This window comes from Pelecanus crispus, chromosome 7 (assembly GCF_030463565.1).
Source record: "Pelecanus crispus isolate bPelCri1 chromosome 7, bPelCri1.pri, whole genome shotgun sequence".
Lineage (NCBI taxonomy): Eukaryota > Metazoa > Chordata > Aves > Pelecaniformes > Pelecanidae > Pelecanus > Pelecanus crispus.
In genome coordinates, this window is record NC_134649.1 from 3,189,815 (window position 1) to 3,215,097 (window position 25,283).

At 42.0% G+C, this 25,283-nt stretch overlaps 1 protein-coding gene across 2 annotated transcripts in view; it reads left to right on the plus strand.

The window, feature by feature from the left end:
• Positions 1-25,283, plus strand: part of MEGF11 (multiple EGF like domains 11) — a 216,662-nt gene that overhangs the window by 92,255 nt on the left and 99,124 nt on the right. For both annotated transcript variants that reach the window (XM_075713468.1, XM_075713469.1), the window contains exons 5-6: positions 17,874-18,120; positions 19,803-19,923. In XM_075713468.1, the coding sequence (XP_075569583.1) occupies positions 17,874-18,120; positions 19,803-19,923 (368 nt within the window). The remainder of the gene's footprint in view (positions 1-17,873; positions 18,121-19,802; positions 19,924-25,283) is intronic.

Here is a 25,283-nt window from a genome sequence, read left to right on the forward strand (position 1 = left end):
AAAAGCCTGCTAATGCTGCTCCCAGGAAATCAGACATGAGATGTTGTATGTGCAAGAAGCCGTTATTTGTTTTATTACAGTTAGTCATTACTCTCTGCCTATCCAAGAGGAAAAGGCAAGAGCCCCGCGCGTGTCACCGGGGAGCGGAAGCGGCTGGGGAATGAAAGCCTTGGGGAGCAAGATGTAGCCCATCCCCTTATCACATCGTTTTCTGTTTTCATTTAACAAGGATAAACAAATTGATCATTTCTGTGGTGGTTGTAATGGGCTACTCATTGCTGGCTACTCCCGATAATATGCTGGTGACCTTCCTTACTTTCAGGGGCGTGCTATGTGGGACACTGAAGCAGGGAGCCCTTGGCAAGGCTCTTTGCAAGGACGGCAGGCATGTACGTCTTCTTTCCTTTCAGCTGTTCTTTTTTCTCTCCGTTGTTTCTGGATTTTATGCTGGTTTTCTTTTCTTTCTTTTAACCTATTTCCCTCTTTGTTCTTTCCTCACATACATTTTCTCCTTCTTTCCTCCCAAGTCTTGGTGATTTTCTTTTCTCCACCTAATACTTTCCATCCCATGTTTTCTTCCTCCTGTTCTGCTTGCACACATTCAGCAGAGGAGAGCAGCATCGAAGTGCAGGAATACTTTGGGGCTACACACTCCTGTGGTTTTGCTCCACATACAGCCAAATATTTGCTCTGAGCTTTCACACCTATGAGTGATCTGAGGGCAAAAAGGATGAGCGGTCAGGGTAAATGCGTGACTGGTAACTGGTGGTGCTGTATAATAGAATGTACTTTTGCTAATCATTGGTGGTAAACTAGTTTCCCAATTATATCAAACTCACGTGGTGATTTGATTGCTAAAAAGAACTCTTTGTAAGAGCTCACTTATAGGAGAAAATCTTGCGTGTGGAAAACCTTACGGGTAGACAAATGTGTCATGAAGTGATCCAAGACAACTACCCTGTAACAGTCCTCAGCCAGTCCGTGCATACAAACGTAAGCCTTGCCTCTGCTCAGTTCTGGGATATCTCGGACATTTATTTTTGATTTTTATAGCTGCTGACTTATGAATGGCAGACTTTTAGGACCAGCTATACAAGATGAATGGCTTTGAGCTTTTCTCAAAAATTTGTACACACCACTGAGATTTAAGAGCGAAGTGTGCAAGTATTCCCCCGAGAAAAGCTTTGCTGTTGTTTTCTGCCATCAGGCTCTCCAGTAGTTCCTAATGCACAGCGTCCTTTCCAAGTGTTGCACAATGGCTTTTCATTAGCCCGCTGTGAATTGTAACGAACATTATTTGTAAGCTCTGGCACCTTTATTATTATATTTTTAATCTTATTTTTCTCAGAAATACCTTTCCCTATGTTAGAGTGCAGTAAGTAGTTGATAACCTGGGAAATTCATCTCAGTAAAGAATAATTCCTCAAATCTTCACAAAATGCAAGATCAAAACCTAATAAAAATCATAACTGATCCACTCGTCTAACTTAAAATATTTAGGGGGGAAAAAGTCCTCAGCTCTTTGATTATGATTGCTATAAATTACATTTCGCTAAGGTCCTTTGTAAAACAGGGAGTATTTTCTTCTTTAATGGGGTGGTGAAATGCTGATAGGAAAACAGTACTAAGCATTCCTGGCTTTTGAAGTTAAAATTAACTGGCCTGTACATTTAACTCCAATAGTATTTAGATCATTGCTAGTGATCAAAGTATCACTGCCAGATGTGCTAGTGAAAAAGAGTAACGTGATCGAATTCGTATAGTTTTTCTAGACCTGAAACTGGTTTTTAAGGTGTTTTACAATAACAGTATCTCACTGAAGTATATTTCCAGGAACAGTCAAAAGTAACAGCAAATAAAAATGTCTTTACTTTAAATGCCAAGACAGATTGAGTGGTTTGCACAAGAATCAGGAAGAGCAGAGTTGTTAAAAGCCCTAATTCCAAAGACTTACGGTTGTATCTCAGGCGGGCTGAGCAAGCTGCCAGTTCTGACCTCACTGACAATTGACAACATATGGATACCATGGAGGATCTTTCAGATGTATTTGAGCACAACTGTTGAGTGCCTTAAAATTAAGCTGTAAAACCTTGGCATCGATAAAGAATTTTACAGCGCTAGTGTAAATAGTGTAAAATAGGGTGGATGTACTGAAGCAGTCAGAACCTGCGAGGAGGAATGCTGGCGGCTGCACTCGGGGTGAGCTGTGCTCCGAATGGGACGTAATAAAGATCTCCCACAAGGAAAATGTTACAATAATTGAGACTTGAGAAAACAAGGACTTGGAACGACAGTTTCAAATCTTTTTTACTAAGATTCAACCTGGCAATATTTTGTGGGTGGCAGCTAGCCGGCCTGTTGCCAGAACAAATCTGAAGATAAATTGGGTTATAAGGCTACGTTTGGAAAGCAAGCGGTGTCTTTTGCTTTCATTTCAGTGGGCTGTGGATCAGGATTTTAATTAGCATATCTGCTTTGTAAGTCTTTGTTGTAGTATTTGTTATGTGTATAGAACGGCTGTCAGCATGGTACCCGACTCCACAACTGGGTCCTGTTGCCGCAATAAGTGAGATGTAAACAGTCAGCACAGTGGTTCGCCTGTAACTGGAGGGCAGGCAGAAATCAATTGCAAGGTTATCTTTCTAGGTGTAGCCATGACAAGCTACAATTACTATTTTTTCAGAGGCTTAGAAGATGGAATTAGTTAGCTTACGCATAAAATGTGCTGCTTGTTGCTTGGCAGTCAAGTGGTGTTTTGATTTTTAATGAAATTCAGGGTATTTGCCTTGTAATTGTTTTAAGAGTCCGTAGGTCTAAGAGTTAGCCTGAAGTCACTTGATTGGAGCAGGCAAAAGTAACACCTTGAAATCTGTGTTCGGCTCTGACATGCTGTAGAAACTTTCAAAACATAGTGTTATCACCCATTAATTGTTGACTGTAGATCCCTGTATTTAAAAATTGCACAGAAACTGATACCAAACTTCTAAAAATTGAATCCTTTTCCAGACTATAAAAAGTTGGCTTCAGCTCTTTTATGCAGGTCCTCTTGCAATTCCTAGGAGGGAGGACAGAGAACAGGACAGCGGTTTCAACAACGACCATGAACGTTGGTGGTCAGAGCCGCCCTTGCAATGAATTAAGAGATTTTGTTATGCAGCTGCTAAAAAAAGTGTTCCTGTGTTGCTTTCAACTCTGTTCAGCTGCTGTATTGCTAGCTGCCAAAGAGTCTTTCCACGGTCGACTGACCCGCTGGGTTAAAGAATTGGAAAGTTGTGAGATATAGTCTGGAAGAAGCTGATTGAATTGCCATGTTTACTGCAGTTCCTCAACAACTTCCGTGCTTTGATAGCAAATTTAAAAGGTTAAAAATGCAGATTTTTAAAATTATGTGCACCTGTGTTCTCAAGTCTCAGTGGGAGGTCACCTTCTTAATCTCTTAAGTGCACAGACCCAATAATTCCTACTACCGTAATACTGATCCCCCAGTTTAATTTTCTGTGTGCCTTTCAAGAGTCGAGGATAATTCTTGGGCTCATAATGTTGCTTTCAACTCTTCCTTCTTGCAGATCTGCCTAGGAATGAGTGAAATGAGTCAACAGTAGAGGTTTTTTTAAGCTTTCTTCAAGATTTACACCAGCTCCCTGACAGAATTACACCAGCTCCCTGACAGAAAATGTTAGAATTCTTTTAGTTTGACAGAAATTAAGGATGTGCCAAACAGAGGAGTCTGCATATGCGAGTTACAGAACAATAAAGCATTTAAACTTCGCTGGCGATGAGGTCTCTGTAAGGACAAGTCCTTCTGGTACAATATGAACTTAATTCTTTTTACATTTAAAAAATTTAATTAACCAATATTTAAAGAAGCTCCAACAGTCTCTGTATGTGTAGTTTTACTGCCTTTTGGATCCCTTGCCTTGCAAAAATTCCAGTTCTGCAACCCTGGCAATCAACGGGGAAACAAAACATCCCAGGTCTTAGTGCAGTCTGTGGAAAATCTTGCAGCAAATATTGTGTAACTTGTGTAACACAATGGGTTCTGTTTTGCTAGAGCCCAAGTGAGTGAGGAGATCAGCACAGGTCTGTAAAAACCAATGTCAGTGATAAAGGTGATGGAAGAAAATACAGAGGAACAAACTGTGGCTGGAGGATCCTGTGTTGCCTTAAAGAGAGGTAGAGCTGGGACCTGTAAAACCAGGAGAGAGGACCGTATAAAGCGGAGCCTTTTTATTGAATTGCTATATATCATTTGTGTAAATGCAAGACTTTAAGATTTTCTTCAGTTTCTCTTGTGTGGTTTTCTGGTGCAAGCCAGTAGGCTTCACACAGCTGGGAAAGCCTGGGATCAGGAAGTGCCCCTTTTCCCTGTGCATCCAGCCTCTGTCTTGTTTTGACTTTGGGAAGCTCGGGGGATGGCACTTAGAGAAAATGAAGAAGTGATTACTGTTTTAGCCATCTTTAATTAGAATCTCATTATGCTGAATAAGCATTTATTAAGGTTGCATCCACTTTGCAATCAGAGGGGTGATTGAAGCAGACAGCCCTGTTATTTCTACCCAGCCTTTGCAATTACCGGCACTAGCGAAGCCAAGGGTAGCGAGGGCTTTCGCCGGTGCAGTCGTCAGCACGGGTACGTTGGTGATTGTTGCCTCGCCCGCGTTAAAGACAACACTGCTGAAGCTTCGCTGCTCTCCTTGCCTGACAGAGCTGGAGTACAGCCAGCTCAACAGGCCTGTGCCTGCCGCAGTCACGTTGCCGGACGCTGTGCAGATGTGGCCCGAGTGTCACTTAGTGTCGCTTGCCGAGCTGGGACTGGCCGAAACGATGTTGAGCGGGAGGCAGCGGGGGTTCTTGGCGCGGTACCTTCCCCAGGACGTTCAAGTCCTGCACCGAGCCGCACGCCACTTCGCTTTGCGTACCAGTGATGATGTTTGTAACAAGTTTACACTTTTCGAACACTATTATTGATGGGACACAGAAAAATCCTTTACAAATTAATCTCTGTATACATAAAAGAATCATTTTTCATATGTTTAATTCAGCACAGAATTATAAATGTGAAGAAATATACTATAAAGTATTTATAGCATAAATTTAGACTTTAGAACTTGGAGCTGTTCTATCTCAGTGCTACCACTTATTTTCTGGGTAGCTTTGTAGTTTAATGTAATTTGACTGTCTCAGTTTCCTTTCTATGAAATGGTGATAAAATATGTTTTCTAGCCCATAAATAGACCATGAGAATTAGTCAGTGTCTGTATGGGACTTCGGTGATGGAGGCAATTCTATTAAATGTGCAAAAAACCTACACATTTTGCTCTTATTGCACAATTTAGAACCCAGATAGTTGCATATTGTCATTTTTTAATTATACCAGCAATCTTTGAGTTTTATTTAGTAATGTACTCTGAATAATTAATTATTCAACTAATAATTATCCATTCCAAATAAACCAACTTGATTACTAAGCCTGATGAGGAAAATCCAGTCAGGAAAGAACCCTGTCAAAAACAACAACATTCTGCAGATATCCTTAAATATTTAAAGGGTGAGCTATATTTAGTATATTCTTCCGAAGGGGGAGGGGGAGACGAACGGATGCTAATTTCCTGTGTCATCAGATTCGTGTATGTGTGTCAGCAGCATTCCTAAATCACCATCTACTACACAATCACCATCTACACAAGCATCAGCCGGTGTTCAACATTTCCCTGGGTGATTCCTGTTTATCAGCACGGAAAACGGGCTACGTTGGGGTCACGTCATCTTCTTCTCATCGATTATTTAATATTTGGTGTGTGCGTGCGGTGTTTGCTCTGCTCAGATATTCAGCAGTGAGCAGAGAACCTTGCTCAGCAAAGGAGACATGAAAGTTGTGGCATCAATGTCATTTTCCAGATGGCACTAACTTAACCCACGATGGCCAGCCCCTATTGAAGACCATTGTAGTCAATAAAAAGAAATTCCCTGAATGTGAGGAGCGCGGGGTTGGGTCCAGGATGTTTGTGATGGGCAGCGGACAGCATGGGCAGCGGACAATTTTGATGACGGTCTCGTCTGAAAACCTCCCTTTTCTCCTGTGGCGTTTTAAAATATAGCTCTGCTGCCACCAGGAAAATGTAGAGATCTGAACCTTGTAGGGAATCTGGCATTTAAAAACCTTAACGCACAGATGCCGTGTTCTCTTCCAGCAACATCCCGTTCGCTTCCCTGCTGCCATCCAGCCAGGAAGTCACGTATGTCTGTTTTGCTTTTTACTTTTCAGTGACAGTTGTCACGAAAAAAGAGAGAAATTAAATTAATCCAGAGCGAAAGCTGTTTCACATAGGCAGTTTCTCGGACTGCTGAAAGTGAGACTGAACCAAGAACTGACACAGCAGAACCGGGAACTTGAGCCGCTGTGTAAATTTTCCTGGTTTTTTTGAAGCTGACCCACGATAATGCTGGAGGCACTAACACATTGTTTGTAAACAATGAGGAGAAAACATGTGGAGTGATGATTTACTGTTTTCTGCTGCCTGCCATTTGATTGCTTAATGCAGTAATCCACAATGGGCGAAACTGTTCCGAAAGCACTGGCTTCCATATGGTTGTGATTTTGTCAAAACATTTCAGTTCAGCAAACCCATAACCAATTGTGAGAATGAACAGTTTTGATTATCCTGTTTTTCAAAATGTAAAACAGTTTAAGAATTGTCTGTTTTTAACATCATAACAAAAAGTTTCATTTCCCGGTTTAGAGCAACTTCTGGTTTAGAAATTGGCATTAATTTATGCTTCTGTGAGCAACATTTGAACATGTTCAGAAGTCAAAATAAAATACCAAGGTTTAGACATCCAATCTCAATAATTTATGAGACAAGACTTTCTCTTCCTGACTAGCTCTCCAGAATGAAACCAGAGCCCTACCAATATGTAGAAGAAGCCACAGGGAGACAGGCGGTGGCATGTCTTGATTTTCTGCTCAGCGCTTGGGGCTTGTGCATTTTGTCGCCGGCTGGGATGTGAGTACAAACTGCTGGATTGGGTTTCGAGACCTGTGGCTGCTTTGCTCTCAGCATTAGCATCCTAAAGAAGCGGTGCAGAAGAACTGCAGCAGTGTTGCAGTCTATGGAGCTGCTTTAGGGACGCTGGGATTTTACTGCATAAAGCTCTCTTGGTGCTGGGGTGTGTGTCCTCTGCCACCCACTACCCGCTTAGAGCCACGCGTGCTTTGACTCCTGGTATTTAAGCTACTCAGTATTTGTCTGTCTCTCTGATTATCTCTTTATTAGCAGAACATCCCACATGTCAGTGCCTGAGTGACATGAAAAGAATATTCTAGTATTTCAGTATTTTCACTTTTTTTTCCTCAATAGTTTCTGACTGGCTATTTTCTGTTGGTAAATATAAGAAAGGTTTTGCAGAGACTGTGCTGAGTCTCGCAGTGTGGTTTTGATGAGTGAACATTCTAGTTTTTACTGGGTTACACAGGGCAAGACTTTTTTAAAAAACTGCTTCTTTTTATGTGCCTGAAAGGGACATTACTGTTAATGGTTTATAAGAGAAAGACAGCAGTGTATTTAAGATATCTTGAAGACATTAGGTAACGTTCAAGAGCCATGTGAAAATTCAAGTATGCCTAGAAGAAAAGAGAACAGCAAGTAGCTTGTGCGGATGTCTGCACATAGCTTTTTGTAAGCCTTTGAACTGTTTTAGATATAAAAGACAACGCCATTTCAAAGGCCACCAGGCCTTCTGCTGCTCTAATTCTTTCCCAAAGTCTTAGGTAACAGAATTCACGCTAGAGAAAGTAAGATTTTTCCTAGATTCAGTTACTGGGGCAGAACATGCTTTAAGCTGATATTATTTGGCTGAAAAGCAGTGCACAGGTAGTAGACATTAGGATGGGACTGTGGCAAAGGGAAAGGAGTGGTTCTTTTTACTCTACAGCTACACTGTTGGAAATAAAAGCAAGTCCCACAATCCACAGTGTTTACTTTGGGTTTCAATATCAATGCAATAAAATAAATTGCTTATTGACCACGTTAAAATGAGTGATGAGTCAGTACTCTGCGTTACGTTATGCATGAGGGATGTGCTTATACGTCCCCTTGAAGGTGAATCTTTATGGTATAATTTGAAGCTGGCTAGCTAGCTGTAGCATTTCTTCCATATGCTTATTTTGATAGTACCATTTTATCCACTGATCGGCCCATCTTTTTGCTCCTGTCAATTTGCATGCTGACCTGTGCAGTCGAAGGTGAAGGGACGCATACGTCCCTGCCTGTGAACGGGAACGAGAAGGAACGTGCTCTCTAACACTTGCTGCTTTAGTGACAAGAAGCTTTTCTTCTTTAAGCACTGCTTTAACTGCAAATAAAGGTATATTGCATATCTGGCAAAACATCAGCAGGGTGACCTTCTGATGCTCAGTTTATGTGCTGTGAAAAATAAAGAGCTGAGCACATCTCCCTGAGGGCTTTGCCAAATGGGGTTGATCCCGCTCGATCCTATGCAGTTAACACCGCTCTGCGGTCACTGAAGGTGGAAAGGTGGCTTCAGTGATCAGATCAGATTACTTTCAGCGTGGTAGATCCCTCAGGGGATGGACAACGTTCTCCTGCCCAGTCGCAGGGAGCTTGGTGAGGATGTGACGGAAGGGCGTCCAGCACGGCTAGCCTACTGCAGGAGCCAGACCGGCTCTATGGATCTGCTCTCAACTGTATCAGAGCCAACTGGGAATGAACTGAGGAGGGGGAGAGGGTTTGTTTCTGCTCCCACAACTCTGCCTTGCTAAGCACTCGGCTAAAGACCATACGCTATTTAGAATAGCAAGTAGCCGTATGTAGATATTTGCACGTAGCTTTTTATAAGCCTTTGAACTGTTTCACGCCAGGCACAGGTGTCGTATCAACAGCTCCTGATCTCCAGTGACAAAGGCCTCTCTATTTCTGCGTAGTTTTCTTGGAATCCTCTTGGAACAGTGCTGCTGCCGCCACTCCTGAGCCCTGCTGGTGGCCTCTCCAACACTTTGTTGTTGAAAGATTCTTGGTCTCTTCCTCCATACCTGTTCTTCTGTGTTTTAGGCATATCCAAATGCGTTTGTACCCCTGCTTGCAGGCAAAACTGGTAGTACTTCTGTGCAGAGGCATTAGAGGAAAATTTCATGATATAGTCAACAAAAACGTCTAAAGTCCATTATAGATGGAGAGAGAAAGAGAGAGAGAGAATGTTTTACCCAGTTGGAAGACAGAATATGGAAGTAAGTTACTTGCAGATCGTATTATTACAATCCCGTCCTAGACAATAATAATGAAGTATTGATGGAAGTTTTGCCAGAGCAAAGACTGCTGGGTTTCATACAGAGGAAAGATAGTATCTTCATTTAGTTTTATTAGACTCTTGATACTCTGCCCATGTATTTTTTAATTCACCACAGTAAAATTCTAATTAAAGAACAGACTTTGCCTCCCATTAATATGGCACTAAAAAAACATTTTAAAGAATGCAGCATCTTCTCTGAAAAAATTATAATGAGAAGACAAGCCACCAGTGTTGTATAGAATGTTGTCGCTCCCTTATGAAGCGTTTCATGATTTTAAACTCCTTGTAACATCTAGAGTGTCAGTAGAGTTAAAGGCTCATTAAACTCAGCAGTAATTTCTACAAAAAGAAATAGGAAATATTCTTGGATTTTTTTTGCATTCTAATTTTCACTTCTTTTGAAGCCTCTGTCAAAATAGCTCATGATGGAAATTCTGAAAACACAACACTTTGATATCTGTCAGGAGTGGAAGTTGTTTCTCCCCTTTTGCTGCTTCCAAAATATATTGAGTTCATTACAGGATTTGACAAGGCTGACATCCAAATACTCGACTTTTCTTTGACTTAGAGTGATTTTGTTTTCATTTATCTAAAATAAAAACGTACAACTAGGTAACTGTTCTAAGCATTCTACAGAATATTGTAGGAATGGTCTTTAAGCAAGGATTACTTTGGAAAGAAACTCTTTCCTCAGAGGATACTAAATAAACTGCGGGGTCTCTAAAGTGCTGTGATTGAATTAGGTACCACATGTTGGACAGTCAATGACTAATGAGATCATCATCTGAGATTAAATCATGACCTAAATCAGCCACATGTTTCTTATCTGATTCAGACAATGAATTTCAGAGAGAATCAGTACGATCTTTCTTGAAGGAAGAAAAGCTGTTCTCCTGTCTCTAAGGAAAAAAAAAAAAAAACCCAAACACAAAATTAGATTAATTTTCTCCTGTGAGTAATAATCTATCCATTTTGGGAAAAATCAGCTGATGTTCCCTTCCCATCTTTTCCTTTCTATCTGATGAAGACTGATCTATAAACTTGGAAAATGAGATTGACTGCAAGTTCTGCCAGCCTCAGATTAACCTCAGGTTTTTGCCACTTGGGTTGATAGTTTTACAAATGCGTATTTATGTATGCAAAATATATTCTCTGGGCAGTGTTAGAGACATAAACATTGAGACTGGCTTTTTCTTCATTGTGCTTGTGTATGCTGTGACTGAAAGTCTGGCAGCGGAGATAAAAATGCCAGTGCATACGCCATTGCACAGAACCCCATGTTTAGGAACCTTAAGGCTGCAAAGTTACGAGCTCAGAAGACAGAAGATACCAGGGCATGTAAACAGTAGCCTGTGCTCACATAATTAAAGAAAATATCATCATTCATAGGTTCAAGTACTGAATTACTGCTGCACTTCCAACCTTTAATCTGACATTTTCTTATTTTTGTGACACCAACTTCATAAGTTAAATGACTTACTCATGTGTGGTGTTCCCTGGTTTGTTTGTTTTCCTTAAAAAGCAAAGGGAGAACATGAAGAATCCCTTCAAGAATGTCATCAAGCTGATATACAGATGGTTCATCAGCATGGACCAGAACAAACCTCTGACATGTGGGTAATGGACTAAGAGTAGCAGGCTGTCACCCTCTCCGTGGACCGCTTACTACTCGGAGATTAAACAGCCGGCGGCCCATGGCTGCTACTAGGCACAGTTGCAAGAGAAGTCCTGCTAAGCCCCTGAAGCCTTTAATTGCAGATTGCTTTTAATACAGATGAAATCTTTGAGGAGTGCAGGTAATGAATTATCTAGAGGCGGCACTGAGTGTCTGCAAATAGCATTTTTTATAGTTTGATCAGGTACAGGTGGATTTTCACTGGGGACACATGAGCACACCCCTGGGTGTGGGACAGTGCTCTGCCAGATTTAAAACTATTGCTCTGTACGTGGAAGGTGTCCCCGCTTGTCAGTGAAAAGGATATAAAAATGTACTTTAACAAGCAAAAATGACTGCTTTAGCTTACTGATTTAAGCTAAAATTCCCTTTCCTCTATTCCTCAAACCAATAGCATGAGTGAGCCTGGAGCTGAAACTGGAGATGGTAAATTCTACATAACGGAGAAGATGTCAGGGACTGGACAAAGCATCTTACAGTGGAAAATGAACAATGCTACCAACTACCTGCCTGGGACACAGTTCAGATAATCTAAATTATATCTGGAGCAGGATTATTTATTGAAATCTATTGCTAACTTCATTCTCCCCCAAGAAAGTATTTATTTACAGAAATCCAACCCATTTGTTGCTTTGACAGATAGGACCTCTCTCATTTGTAAGACCTGAGCAAGACGTGTTGTCACATGGTAGATTATCAGTATCTTGATACAGTTATGAAGAAGAAAATGAGCTGCAGTTTGAGCAGTGTGCCCTAATCTGCCTGTACCCACTAGTGTGTCTGTCATACGGATGAGGCTTCCTCATTCTGAAATTGCAGAATTAGAATGTTGGTCTCTAAGCATTTGTAAGAACATTTTTGAAGGGAATTTCTGAAAATCTGGGTTATTTTGAGGACAGCTGCCATCCATAAACATGTGTTCAAAATTCTGAGGGTAAACAGTCTTGTAAGATAAACAGGTTTTTTGGTTTAGAATCGAGCAGATAAGTGAGTGAGTTTTCACTATATGGGCTCATGCCTTTAGAAGTGTCTTGGTATTACCTGCAGCGCCAGCAAGTGAGGGACTCGGCGCTGCTCAGAGCCAAACACCAAGTGGTGTGAACTGTCGTTGTACGGGGATTCCCTCTTCATGGACCTTGTTTCAAACCTATTGCAGGCTTGGCTTCTGTTTCCAAAGGTGTTGAACTGTGCCAGAATGAATCATGTTTGTACAGTGAGTAGACATCAGCTCAATACAGGGACTATAATTTTCCTATTGGGCTAAGTGCAGGGAATAAAAAGCTAATTGATTACTTTAATTTTTTATTCACTACATCCAGGCATATGTTTCAGCTTTTGCTGTTTCTTTGCCTGCTTTGCATTAACTGGGCCAACCATTTAAAACCCAGTCAGATTCCAAAACTGAATTAGACCAAAAAAACCCAACCCCCCCCCCCCCCCCGAGTTTGGGCTGTGTTTCACCTTAGTTGGTATTCATATAATCATTCTACAGCAGTACAGTTATATTAAGGGGAGAATCTAGCCCTAATTTAAAAATAAATTGTAAAATAATCTATTTTAAACTGTGTCCTCCTAGATTTAGTAAGCTAATTTTATTTCTTGTTCGCATTTTTTAAAGGCTAGTATCTCATTTAAGCATTTCAAACTGAATTTGGAAATATTCCAGAATATTGATTATTGACTATGAGCTACGCCCTTGCTTTAGTGAATTTGCAGAAAGCTTCTTTAAAGCGTGGATTAATTGAAGATCACCATCAGCGAAATATGGCCCTGAGTCCTTAGGCTAAGAAAAGCAACCACTTGATTTTTTTCAGCTGTGCCTTCTGCAGGATGGTTATGAATGTCCCACTGACTTTGCACACCTAGAATACAGGGCTGGTCGCTAGCTATAGAAGAGACACATGCAGGCTTATGCTGAGGAGAACAAAATGAGCATAGACCTTAAGACCACAGATTCTGGTGCTGCTGTGATCGAAGAGTCTGTTTTCATATTAATGTATCTGTGCAGTGGTGGAAAAACACTGGAAGAGCACTTTTGACCCCCTCTTGTTAGGATAAGTCACTTGGTAAATGTCGTCCCTTCCTTGGAAGCCCCTTTATTTATCTGCTAAGTTTTCAAACTTGTGTGTTTGCTTCATCTTTGTCTGACTTGTGCTGCTGCACTAAATACTGGGTAGCTCTGCTGACCCAGAGCACAGCAATTCACTAATCCTTCCTCGAGGGGAAAACGGCCGTTTGGGAGTGAAGCAGCACTTCCAGCGCGTCCTCGTCTATCTAACAGCACAGAATTGGTAACAGGACGTCATGCACGGCTATACTGGTGGATATGCAGAGCCTGCTGTAATTAGCCCTCACTTCAACATGCCACGAAGGCTTCGGGATGGGGGTAGGGATGCAGGGAGGGAGCAAATGCTTTTGCTGTATTGAGCAAGCTCTCTGTGGAGGGATGAATCTCACCTGCCGTGCTACCGTATGCAGACAACTGTAATTATGCTTAGGCACCCAGCATCATCCTTTACAGAGTTATATTCATTTTTTCTGGTGGCAATTAATCTCTAGTCATATTTTCAAAGGAGAAAAAGTGAGTAAGTTAGCACGTTTGCCAGGGAACGTTAGCACGTGACCTGAAATATGGCAGCTCCCTTTAATGTAGCATCTCCCAAGAGAGCACTAGCTATTTCAGACTCATCTCTCATGGTATTGACATCCAACATGCACTCTAAAGGGAGCATTTGTACCTCCCTGACATCACCACTCTCAGGTTGCTTTTCTTATTGATGGTATAGTTAAAGTCTCTGTATCATTTTGACGTTTTTAATGGCATATGCATTTACAGTGTAGCTCTTGTTTAAGCTTTAATCAGCTTTCTGTTCACATGTTGTTCCTATTATTATTTATCTCTATTATGGTAACACATAGAGGCTATCAACAAGAGCAGGATTAAACTGTGCTAGGCTTGGCTTGTATTTTAAAATGGCCTCTCTGTGCCCCTAGGAGAAGTGGTGCTGACGATCCTGAAGTGCAGCGGGTTTCGTGGCTCTGAGGCTGCTTTGCCCTGTATCTCAGAAACTGGAATCACTGTCACACACCAGCTAGGATTTGCCACACTGATGTATATAGAAAAAATATGTCTTGCTTGCTGAAGTCTTGGGTTTCTTCTGTTTTTTAATTGTTTAACTGGAACTAGTAGATCCTGATCCCATAGCTAATTATGCGCTTGAGTAGTCTTACACGAGTGGTCTGATTGAGCTCAGTGGAATTACTTGTATGAATAAGTACTTGGATTTAGCTTATCAACTCTGTATCTGCCTACGTTTGTAAAGGTACAGAAGATACCACAGTGCAGATCTATGAGTTATCACAATATAAATATCACATAACGTCCCGATGAAATCACATAGGTAAAGAATTTACTTGCAACTCCACGGTCTGACACTGCTATATGGGACTTAAAGGAAAGGGGAAAAGAAAACCAACAGGAATTGATAAACTTTGAGCAACAAAGATCTTATTTTCATGTGAGATTACTGCAGTGTAAAATCAGGTGAGGACATCACAAATTTTACACTAACACATTGCCAACGGATTTCACTCAATTCCCTTTGCAATTAATCAGCAGTGGATGAATTGATACTGCATTCAATGGCTCTGCTCATTGTGACATATATAGGGCTTGAACTGATAGCTAAAAGCAGAAAGTCTTTACCATCTGAAGTAAAGACTTAAATCTAGAAGAGACCAACTTGTCATTGTGTCTATATGATCCTGTCACTAGAGAGACAACAGGATGTTCGCCATGGTTATACACACATACTACGTTCACCGTGGTTATACACACACACACTATTACTTGGGTTTCAAACCATTTAGAAAACTGTAGTCAAAACCTGCTTGTAGTTTTAGGAACATGAAAAGGAGCCTAACAAGTGCAAAGGCTGTAGCAGCCATTGTAAGTGAGACCCAGTACAAGCCGCATCTTTTCATGAGTCTATTTTTTTCCATGTCTTCCGTGAGCATTCAGATGTACTTTAATCCTCATTTTTATGTCCTCTCACTAATAAATCCCCATGAAATTCACATTCTTAGGAGCTATCTGGTATGCCAAGCTGTTTTATTTCATGGATAATTAAAACATTTTGGCTAGCTACGTTGGGCTAAACATACTGAATGTTACAATGTGTGCTCACTGATGCCTTGTACTTAGAAAGAAGCCTTTGGAAAAATCTAACTGCCAGCTGGTTTTCTGGTCACTGCAGGCTTCTTTTATTATCCAGGTTTGGATTTTTATGATTTTACAAACAATTAGAGTAATTTCTGCTCTTTACCTCAGCATTTTGCTCTTCCCTTTGGCTAGATTATGGAGTGAAATTTGGTACAGGAAGAAAGCAAGCATGTGACCAAATATAAATAGTAAATAAGTGTTCAAATAACATTGATTTACATAAAAGGAGTTGTGTTTGGGGCAGACACTGTATATGTGAAATAAGATGCTTAAGCTGATGATAGGAAATGGTTTTCCCTTCCTATAAAAGGTTTGCTTTCTCCTTCACTTTATTTCAAAGTGAAAAACACAAACCGAGCAGACAAATCTGATGGAGCACTCACCTGAGACATGGAAGACCAAGGATATAAGTCACATCTTCTAATGAGTGTTATTTATTCATATTAAGCAAATTAATTGCAGCTGAAATTATATCAGCCCAGAGCAACGCACAGCCTGGCAGTCAGGGCTGTAATGTGAGGTGTGGTGAGGTCGGAATCGAGTCCCTCAAGCAGGGAGGGTGAAGTTTGATCCCTGCATTCCACTTCCCCACGCAAAGGGCTATCGGCTACGCTCGCGTGGTTCAGATTTGTACCCTTTGTGCAGGTGCAGAACTGCATCCCTTGATGTTCAAGTTCTGCGGAAAACAAATCAGTGTTTCTGGAATGGAAATTGCTGGGAAACTCCATCAGCTCCAGCAGATTTGCTCCCTGCCCCAGAAGGCTTACAGAGTCCTGGCGAATGTCTGTGTGAAATAAAGATAGATCATCTCTTTCCACAGATTCTCAGTAATAATTTAAGACTTATAAAGAGTAAGATTTTGTTTGCTTGGCTCCCAGCGGTGTTAGTGAGGAGCTATCATCCCTGTTTACAGCTGTGGGAAAAATGAGGCAAAGCAATAAAGTATCGTGTGTGAGGCACAAGCGGGACGATGCACAGGGGTACGTCGCACGCCCTGCTTTCTGCAGGACACGAAACCATCTCTCTCCGCACGTGCATCCTGTAAGACCCTGCGGATCCTTCTGGAGACCCTGGAATTGTCTTCTCCTGGGTTTATTTTGGCCTTTAACACTGTTGCTCAAGAAACACAAGTTTCTAAATTGGTCATCAGCGATGCTAGTTGAGTAAAGTCTCTTTCTCTTCTTTTTCTGCTCAATATCCTTAGACTGACCAATGAGTATCCCGCTTCTCAAGGAGAAGGACAAAAAGATTGCCAAAATTAACTGATAGATATAGTTGTCTGCTGTGAGTTTGTAGCCATGTGCTGCAGAAGGGGAGGGCGATGAAATTTCTAGGACAAGAGCTTCAGGCTTAAGTGGGCTTTACATTTACCTTGCTAAGTCTGGAAACAGATCCAGGCCTGAGAAGCAGCGAGTGTCACCTGAGGATTAGTTTACGTGTTTGCAAATAAAGGGGTTTGTGAAGACAGCTCCGTGGCTGGGATTACGCATTCGTTTCCTGCATGGCAGTGGATTTTACGCTAGCAGAAGGGTTGTTGGTAGAACTGAAACCAGCTCTCTGAGCACAACCAACTGTACCTGGAAAATGATCTTGCAGCTGTGTCTTCACCAGGGATTTTGCCAGCAGCTCTATTCTGAATAGAATGATGATTTTCTTCACCTTTGACATAGCTATATTGAAAGGCTACCTACTAAGCGGAAGGTAGGACTACTGAAGAAATCCTTGTTTTTCTGCTGACCATTTACCGAGGAAACCTTAACCCCTGGGTGACTGCTCGGAGCTGTTTAGTGTGCGTACGTCTTCACCGGGTGTTTTGCAGGTGCTGATTGCTGTTTCTATAGCACATCAGGATCAAGCTGTTTCTGTAATGCTGACTTCCCTCTCTCATCCTGCACATGGTCCACAAACAAGGAGGAGGGATCAGGCAGGATTGTCATGTGAAGGGTTCTCACTGCGCTTTAATGCTTTCTGTAGGGAACTTCCCCTCCGTGCCAACGGCCATAGGGTGTGGGGCCCTTCTGTAATGCTAGTACTCGCTGTTAGTAGCACAGAAATCGCCTGACATACACACTCTATACCTTCATCCCTAAGCCTGGCTTAAGCAGCCTCATGAAATCCTACCTCCAGTGTTATTTTCTTCCCTACCATCTCTTTACTCCAGAAAAACAAACAAACAAACAACAAAAAAAAGCAACACCAAAGGAGAAAGCCTTCTTTAGATTATCGTATTTATTATCTTATGGGAGCAGTGCAAAGAAACATTATTTAATTACATTATTAAACCTACAGGGTTTGCTTGGCAATACTACCTGCCATTAACTGCACTGCAGTCAGGATGTGATCCTCTGCATCTAATTCCACTATAAATTCATTCCTTCCAGCTATCTAAGAGCACTAAGAAACAGGATATTAAAAGATTTAGGTCCTGATCCAATAAGGGTGTGAAACAAGTCCTCAAATTTAGGCATATAACTCGCGGTGTTGTCTCCTTGCATGCTAAAGCACATTGCTGGATCGGGGGGTAGTTTTAGAAAGCCTGAGGGCCCTTTAGAATGCTCCTGGTACGAACAGTGCCGCTGCCTGCTCGCCAGCCTAAGCATAAGAGGCTGAGATGAGAGGCTTGCGACACGCTTTCCTAATCATCCTGATATGTTTTGGTATGTTTTCCAGGTTGCGATAGCGAGCACTGGGGACCCCACTGCAGCAACCGCTGCCAGTGTCAGAATGCGGCGCTCTGCAACCCCATCACGGGGGCCTGCGTCTGCGCGGACGGCTACCGCGGATGGCGCTGCGAAGAGCTCTGCGACCCCGGCAGCTACGGCAAAGGCTGCCAGTTTAAATGCCAGTGTCACAACGGAGCTACCTGCGACCATAAAACGGGAGAATGTCACTGTGCTCCCGGATACACGGGGGTGTTGTAAGTTCAATGATAGGTGTATTTTACTCCGCATCACTTAACAGCCTTGCTTTGACCGCTTTTAATGCAATGAGTAATTGGCAAAATTTACACAATCTCTGTATGATACGCTTTCCTTTGTAGAAATCAGGTAACGAAATTTCAGAGAGACTAAATAAAGGAAAACTCCTTTACTGCTAATGACACCTGTCTGCATGATAAAACAAAATAAAATTTACTGCTAAAGTGGACTTAAAAATCCATTGTATTTTCCAGCTTGTACAACAACTGTACGTGTTCCTAATTTCAGGATGTTAATACAATCCAAATTACAGTTGAGTTTTTATAAGCAATTGGACATTCAACTCATTAGCAGTCCAGCGCAGTATCAAATGGGACTTACCATTCCCAATTTATTTGACTTTCAATCTAACCGAGGAGGCATTACTGTTAACTATATCAGCTTACTATCTAGGGGGTAAATTTTTAGCATAGTGAGCAGGGATTTAGCGGTGTGACTCCTATTAACTTTAACGAGAATCATGTAGCTAAATCCCCATCCACCACACTGAAAGTTTACCAGTAGGATTCACAAAATCTGCATATTAATTTTAGGACAGCAAGCAATAGTTCCTTGTTTAAAATTGCCCACAGTGTAACATCAGTTCTCATTAGGGATCTTTCAGTAGTTTCAGAAGTAATTATGGTTTTCAAAATTATTTAAGGGGGAAAGAGGATTTAGTCACTGAATTTGGTTGGAGATCTATTACAGGTGACTTAATACTTTTGCTGTCTAATATTATTTGTTGACCTGCATGAAGGGGAAGGTAAAAAATAAAGACAATATTAACCCTCATAAATAAGTGATATGCCTTTTGAATATTTTATTTAGTACCTCATTTCCTCATAGACTTGTGACCTCAGTCCTGGAAGCACTCACTGTTAAAGACTCTGCTTACTATCAGGAGTGGTCCCATTGACATTAGTATGTCATTTCTCAGCAGTAAGTACTTGCAGGGCTAACCACCGATACGTTGTATGAACATCCTCATCAGAGGATAGTCAGTTAGGGGAAGAACCTACTGTAGTTTCAGAACCTGGGATTAGAGAAAGAAGCGATGCTGAAAAGCACCAATGTACTTTTCATTTGTAGGAGTCGCTGGTTTTTGCAGGGACCAGCCTTACACCGGCCCCCCATGAGTACTGAGAGAGACCCAGCGAGCTTAAGTAGCCTTTAAACGATGCTGAGTTCTTGCCAGTCCATTATACACTGCAAATGTTAACATTTAGTAGTGACTGGAGAAATTTCAAACATTTTGATCCCATCCTTTTATTCTGTTTGCAGCTTCTTTTATTGCCATGTCACATAATTCACATGGAGGGCTTCATCCTGCAACTCTTACTTTCCTGGGTTATTTTAATGGATATGAGTTGTCCAGCTGAGATGGGTGGAATTTGGTACGTGCATAAAGATTACACACGTGCACCAGCCTTACAGGACTGGATCCATGGCACATAAATAACCCCAGCAGAAATAAAAGAAATCTTGGCTAATTGGTAATGCCAGCTGAGGCTTACTGAGGTTTCGCAATTTGCATAAGGACTCCCATGATGACCTGTATTGTGGATTTTCCTCATTTACTGTTTCCTGTAAGTTCTTTTAAATGATCTCTTTGTTTTTTGTTTCTTCTCTCTCCACAAAGGTGTGAAGAGCGCTGTCCCCCAGGCAGTCACGGAGCTCAGTGTGAATTGCGCTGCCCTTGCCAGAATGGGGGAGTCTGCCACCACATCACTGGAGAGTGCTCCTGTCCTCCTGGATGGATGGTGTGTAGTTTGGTCATACTCGTCCCTCATTTAGAGGTTGGAATAGGAAGTTAGTTGCTCGCTGTCTCAGCAGGTGCCTTCCCTGTGTGCTTGTGATGCTATTTCTTGTCACGAGGCTCTAACAATTCTGAAACAGGGACCACGATTTGTTATGTGTGCACAGCACTTACACAGACAGGCCACCAGTCTACAACTGGTAGGTACCACCATGAGTTAAACAAACAGTAAACCAAGCAGTGACTACTCATTACACTTCTGTGTGGGAGAAGAGACAATTTTTTTGTCTCTGAATTACAGTTCCTTGGAATATGCCCTGCACCCTCAGACACTGCCCTCACAGGGGAGAGAAAGCTCAAAGTTCAGCTCAGCATTGTCAAAAGCACTGTCCTGTTTCCCCCTCAGGAGAGAGGGGAGGGAGAAGCCAGGGGGAATCCAGTGATTCAGGCAGTCGTTAAAGCAGGACTATACACAGGACACAGAGGCCAGTTCAGTGTCCTGTCCTTACTCAGGCATAATTCCCGTTGATTGCAATAGATGTGCTTGCAGCAGGCGTTGCACTGGAGAGAGCAAATTGCCCTAACCTTTAGTCCTTTGTGTCAAGAAAGCAAGGCCAAACAGTTTAAAAGTCCTCAACTTTATCAATAATGTAATAATTAACTCTCTTGGGGTTTGCCAAGTCTCATCGGCCTACATACCATTTAGCTATACTAAATTTCCTGGCATTTTCCTGTATCTGACAATTAGTCTCTTGGCAATCTTGCTGAATTTTAATGCATACAAGTACTGTGACTTTTTATTTTAGTATGTGGAAGACCCTGAAGATCATCATGCAACTATGGCTTCTGATGTGGACCTTACACCTGTTAAAACATTTAAGGGCTGAGAGAGATGTTTATGTTCCTTTAGATTAGTACAGCAAATGCTGCCTCCATTTGACCACAAAGCTGCTTTTAGTTGAAAAGTGCCAACCGTGGGATTCTGGTGGCTCTCAGGCAGCAACATAGGAGAAGAACATTGCTGCCCATATTTTTGGTGGAATCTGTGTACAGAAAACCTCTCTCTAACTGGAGAGTTAGAGTCTTTCTAACTTGGCCAGTCATGGCAAAGGTGGTGATGATGTAATTCCATTTCAAATGACAAAAACAGGCAAAACTTTTCAGAAACTTAAGTAAGAATATGGCACCTCACCCTCAACTGGCATTCAATGGAGACAAAGAAAAGGTAATTTCCTAAAGTGTACTGGAGCTAAAGCATAAAGGAAGCAATTCAAATATTTTTGAGGGCCTATCAGTTGACTCTGGCACTACCCCTAAGAAGTGATCAATAAAGTGATTACCATAAAAATATTACTTTTAGGGTATTTTTTTCACCTCCCCCTTACCTTCTGCATGCCAATATTTCTGAGGATATGAGTTGTTTTGCTGTGCTCTTCCTTACCTGTATTTTATCAGGAGGGTTTTTTTGCAAAGTTAAAAAAATCGCTAAAGAGATCTAGAAATATCAGAATAGAGCAGGAGGTTTTTTAGAGGTCTTTTAGGATGCAGCATAGACCCTAAAAGAAGAACCACAGCACTGGGGCCGCACAGCATCTATGGCCATGTATTCTGGCCCACTTCTGCCCTGTTCCTTACAGCTTGGAGTTTCTTCTCTGCATTTTTAGTGGCCCAGAGAGACTTTCCTGAAAACTGTGTTGTCGGCTGCTCTGTCCCCAGAGAAACCCTAGAGTTAACAACTGATGTCTGAAACAAGCATAACTGAAAATTGAAGAGAGAGATCAAGTATTCTGGGGAAAGAAACTGAAATTATAAGTAAAAGCACTCAGCTTGTAAATGTTGAGATTTTAAGTATAAAGGGTCTCTCCAGGGTTTTAATGAAAAGCTGGTAATTCAGTACACAGAGAGAGAAAAAAATATTTTTTCATGCTATATTTTTAACTCTTGGTGGTTGGAACAGTTTGGGAAGTGAGACATGAGTGGGCTGTAAACGAGCAAGCGAGATGGGATTGCTAGACAGCATTCATTTTATTTCACACCATGGATAGTCTTTCTTTGACATCAGGAATTGTACTTGCTGATTTTGAGGCTTGAGACTGCACGTATCTATTGAATATATCATCATGTTGGAAGGAGAGAATTCTCCCTGGATTTATACAAGTGCAAATCCACTTGGATTTTATTGCTGCTGGATGAGCTGAGACTTTTATCCTTTCCTAGGGCAGGCTTATTAACAGCAACTCAGCTCCCTTAGGGGCTTGGTTGCCTGTGGGACATGCAAGGGGAAGCAATAAGTTGAATAGGAGGAAATTCTAGGGTTCTTAGGTTCTTCCTTGGATCTGCCGTCTTCAAAGCCTGGTTCTTTTATTACTTGTAATATTTCTTTCCTCCTGCTTCCTCCCACCCAGTGCAGACTCGCCCAGAAGCGCAACAAGTTATACAAACGGTATCCTGTGAGATTTTACTGTCCCATGGGTTTTTCACCAAGAAGATGATGGCTAACAGCATATATTGTTGAACTAGTCAACAAAATGTAGCTTCCAGCATACTACGATGTTGGGCTTTTTCCACTTCTGTGTCTTTGCGGCTGTGGGAGTTAGTGGGTGGCTGCTTTAGGGCCTCATTAACAATTTACAGGTTTAATTCTATACATCTTTCTCATTTGCAGTATTAAATACTCCAAGCACTCTCAGGAAGTGGGGAGAGAAGTTAAATTTAGCATTTACAATGCTTCTCAGCAACACTTTTGAAGGGCTAGATCTCCGTGCTCAGGAAAGCAGCAATCTTTCCTTACATGACAGAATGTTTGTCACTGGCAACACACCCCTGTTTAGTCCCAGATCCTGTTCTCAAGGCTCTGCATCGTGGTACCGTGTTAATACAGCACATTCTGCTAATCACTTCTTTCTCATTGCCTCTGGGCTTTATGAGGCAACTTCCATTTGTATTTTTGTCTATTTTTCGTTCTGTGTGGATTTTAAACACGGGGGGGTGTGAGAAAACGGAGCGGAGAAAGATCTTTTCTGTACTACAGAATGGTAGTACTATAGCAAACAATGTCAAAAGCAGCAACTGATGAGATCGGGGCCTGAAAAAAGGTGCTGATGGGGTGAACTTTACTGATTAGATGTCTAAGCAGCAGAAAACGTTGGTCTGACATTTGATCCTCCAGAGAGGGATGTTTTGGATTCCCTTAGTACATATTAATGCAAAAAGTATGCCTAAAGATTCTCTTGGCTCTGGGGGGATGCATCAGAGTATTGCTTTCTCATCATTTGTTGATAGAAATCCTGTTCCTTTTGAGACGTGGAGAAAGTATTTATTATCAAGATAAATGGATACTTACATTTTCTGATATATAGTGTTGTGTATTACTCATGTCCAGAGACACCAGTTTTTTAATGCTGTAATCCAAATGTTCTTGAACCGAGGCCAACCTGTCTATTTTACGGCCAAGGAGCCACCTATCACTGGTTAGGAAAGGCTTGAAGTATCTGTTTTACGATTACATGGAAGAGCAGCCTCTCCACTTTGGGGTTGTTGATATTGCTAAACTTCCCAAACCATTGAGCGAGAACCCCAGGGAGTGAAAGCAGCCATTATGTTCCTGGTTTATGTTTTGTGTAAGTTTTGTCTAATCTGTGCCTTGTTCAAAACTCAGAGCCCCTGGGGCTTGGTTAGAGGAATAAGGCTTCTGAGAGATTAAAACAAAATAATAACAGGGACAGAGAAACGGCGTTTCTGTCAAACACGGCGCACTGTGCGTGGCGCTGGCAGCAGCACCACTTGCTAGAGTTGCCAAACATATTCCATTACGGGACCCCATCTTCAGATCACAGCACTGCCAGCAGACTTATTTTGGCTGAAGTTACTCAGCTGGATGCCAGCCTCAGATTTTATGTTTGCTCACAGAAAAAAAAACATTCATAACAACTTCTAAGAAAGTCTCAGGAAATCCTTGTAAGGCCTTGATACTTGGCAGGTGACATTATGTGATACTTGGGGGGGAAAACCCCCTGCGTTTGGCAGATAAATTCTCCAAAGACACAACCTATGGTAAGCACTCCCTGCCTTGGGGCTGAACGGCTGGAACAAGGCTTGCCCAGCAATTGCTTTTCCTGATGAGCAGCACCAGCGTGCACAACCAAGAATGACAGTCTGTCTTTTCGTCACTCTCAGGGATGGTTAAGCAGAGGGGGGAAGGAAGGAGGAAACAACTCAGTCATGGGGATTGGGGTTTGGATGAAGGAGAGGACTACAAAGGAGTCTGCAACAAGGATTTTGGATGGACTGGAATAAAGTGGCAGGAGAGCAGAGGGCTGGGAGCATAAAATGAGGGAAGGAGGTAGCCCCTGAGCTGTGGAGTTGAGGCAGGTCAGGGACTGAGATATGGCTCCGAGGTTGGGGAGAAGGATCTGGGAGGATGTCGGATGATGCATCTACACGGTCTTCAGGGATCAGGCAGTTATTCCACTGCAAAATCACTTCTTCTGGCCAAAAGGCTGCTGTACTGCTGATGTGGAAAGTCAAATTGCTTCTATGTCATCGCTGATGGCTTTCTGCGACTATCCCAGCCTGTCGTTCCCACCCTGCCGCCTCCGTGGCTCGGACAAAGCACTGGCAGATGCCATTCTGTGCTGCCTGAAGAGATGAGTGTGGGGGCTGGATGAGAGCAGAGGGAATGAAGTAGGTAGGGTCTGAAGAGCAGTGGAGGACTCCTCCAGCAGTTGGATTTGGTTGTCTCCATGGCTGGCTGAAGTGGGGCTGTCTGAACAGGGGAGCTCATCCTAGGCTGTCACAGCTAGCAGAACGACACCCTCCCTTGTGCAGGCCTTCTAACAGACCCCCCTCTTCCCAAAGGTTCACTTTGTGACACTTAGCAGGGTAGGCTCTTCTCTTTTCTCTTTTCCTCTCTTTCTCTCTCTTTCTCTTTTCTCTTTTCTCTCTTTTCTCTTTTCTCTTTTCTCTTCTCCTCTTTCTCTTTTCTCTTTTCCTCTTTCTTCTCTTTTCTCTTTTCTCTTTTCTCTTTTCCCTCTTCTCTTCTCTTCTCTTCTCTTCTCTTCTCTTCTCTTCTCTTCTCTTCTCTTCTCTTCTCTTTTCTCTTTTCCCTTTCCTTTCCTTTCCTTTCCTTTCCTTTCCTTTCCTTTCCTTTCCTTTCCTTTCCTTTCCTTTCCTTTCCTTTCCTTTCCTTTCCTTTCCTTTCCTCTTTCCTTTCCTTTCCTTTCCTTTCCTTTCCTTTCCTTTCCTTTCCTTTCCTTTCCTTTCCTTTCCTTTCCTTTCCTTTCCTTTCCTTTCCTTTCCTTTCCTTTCCTTTTCCTTTCCTTTCCTTTCCTTTCCTTTCCTTTCCTTTTCCTTTTCCTTTCCTTT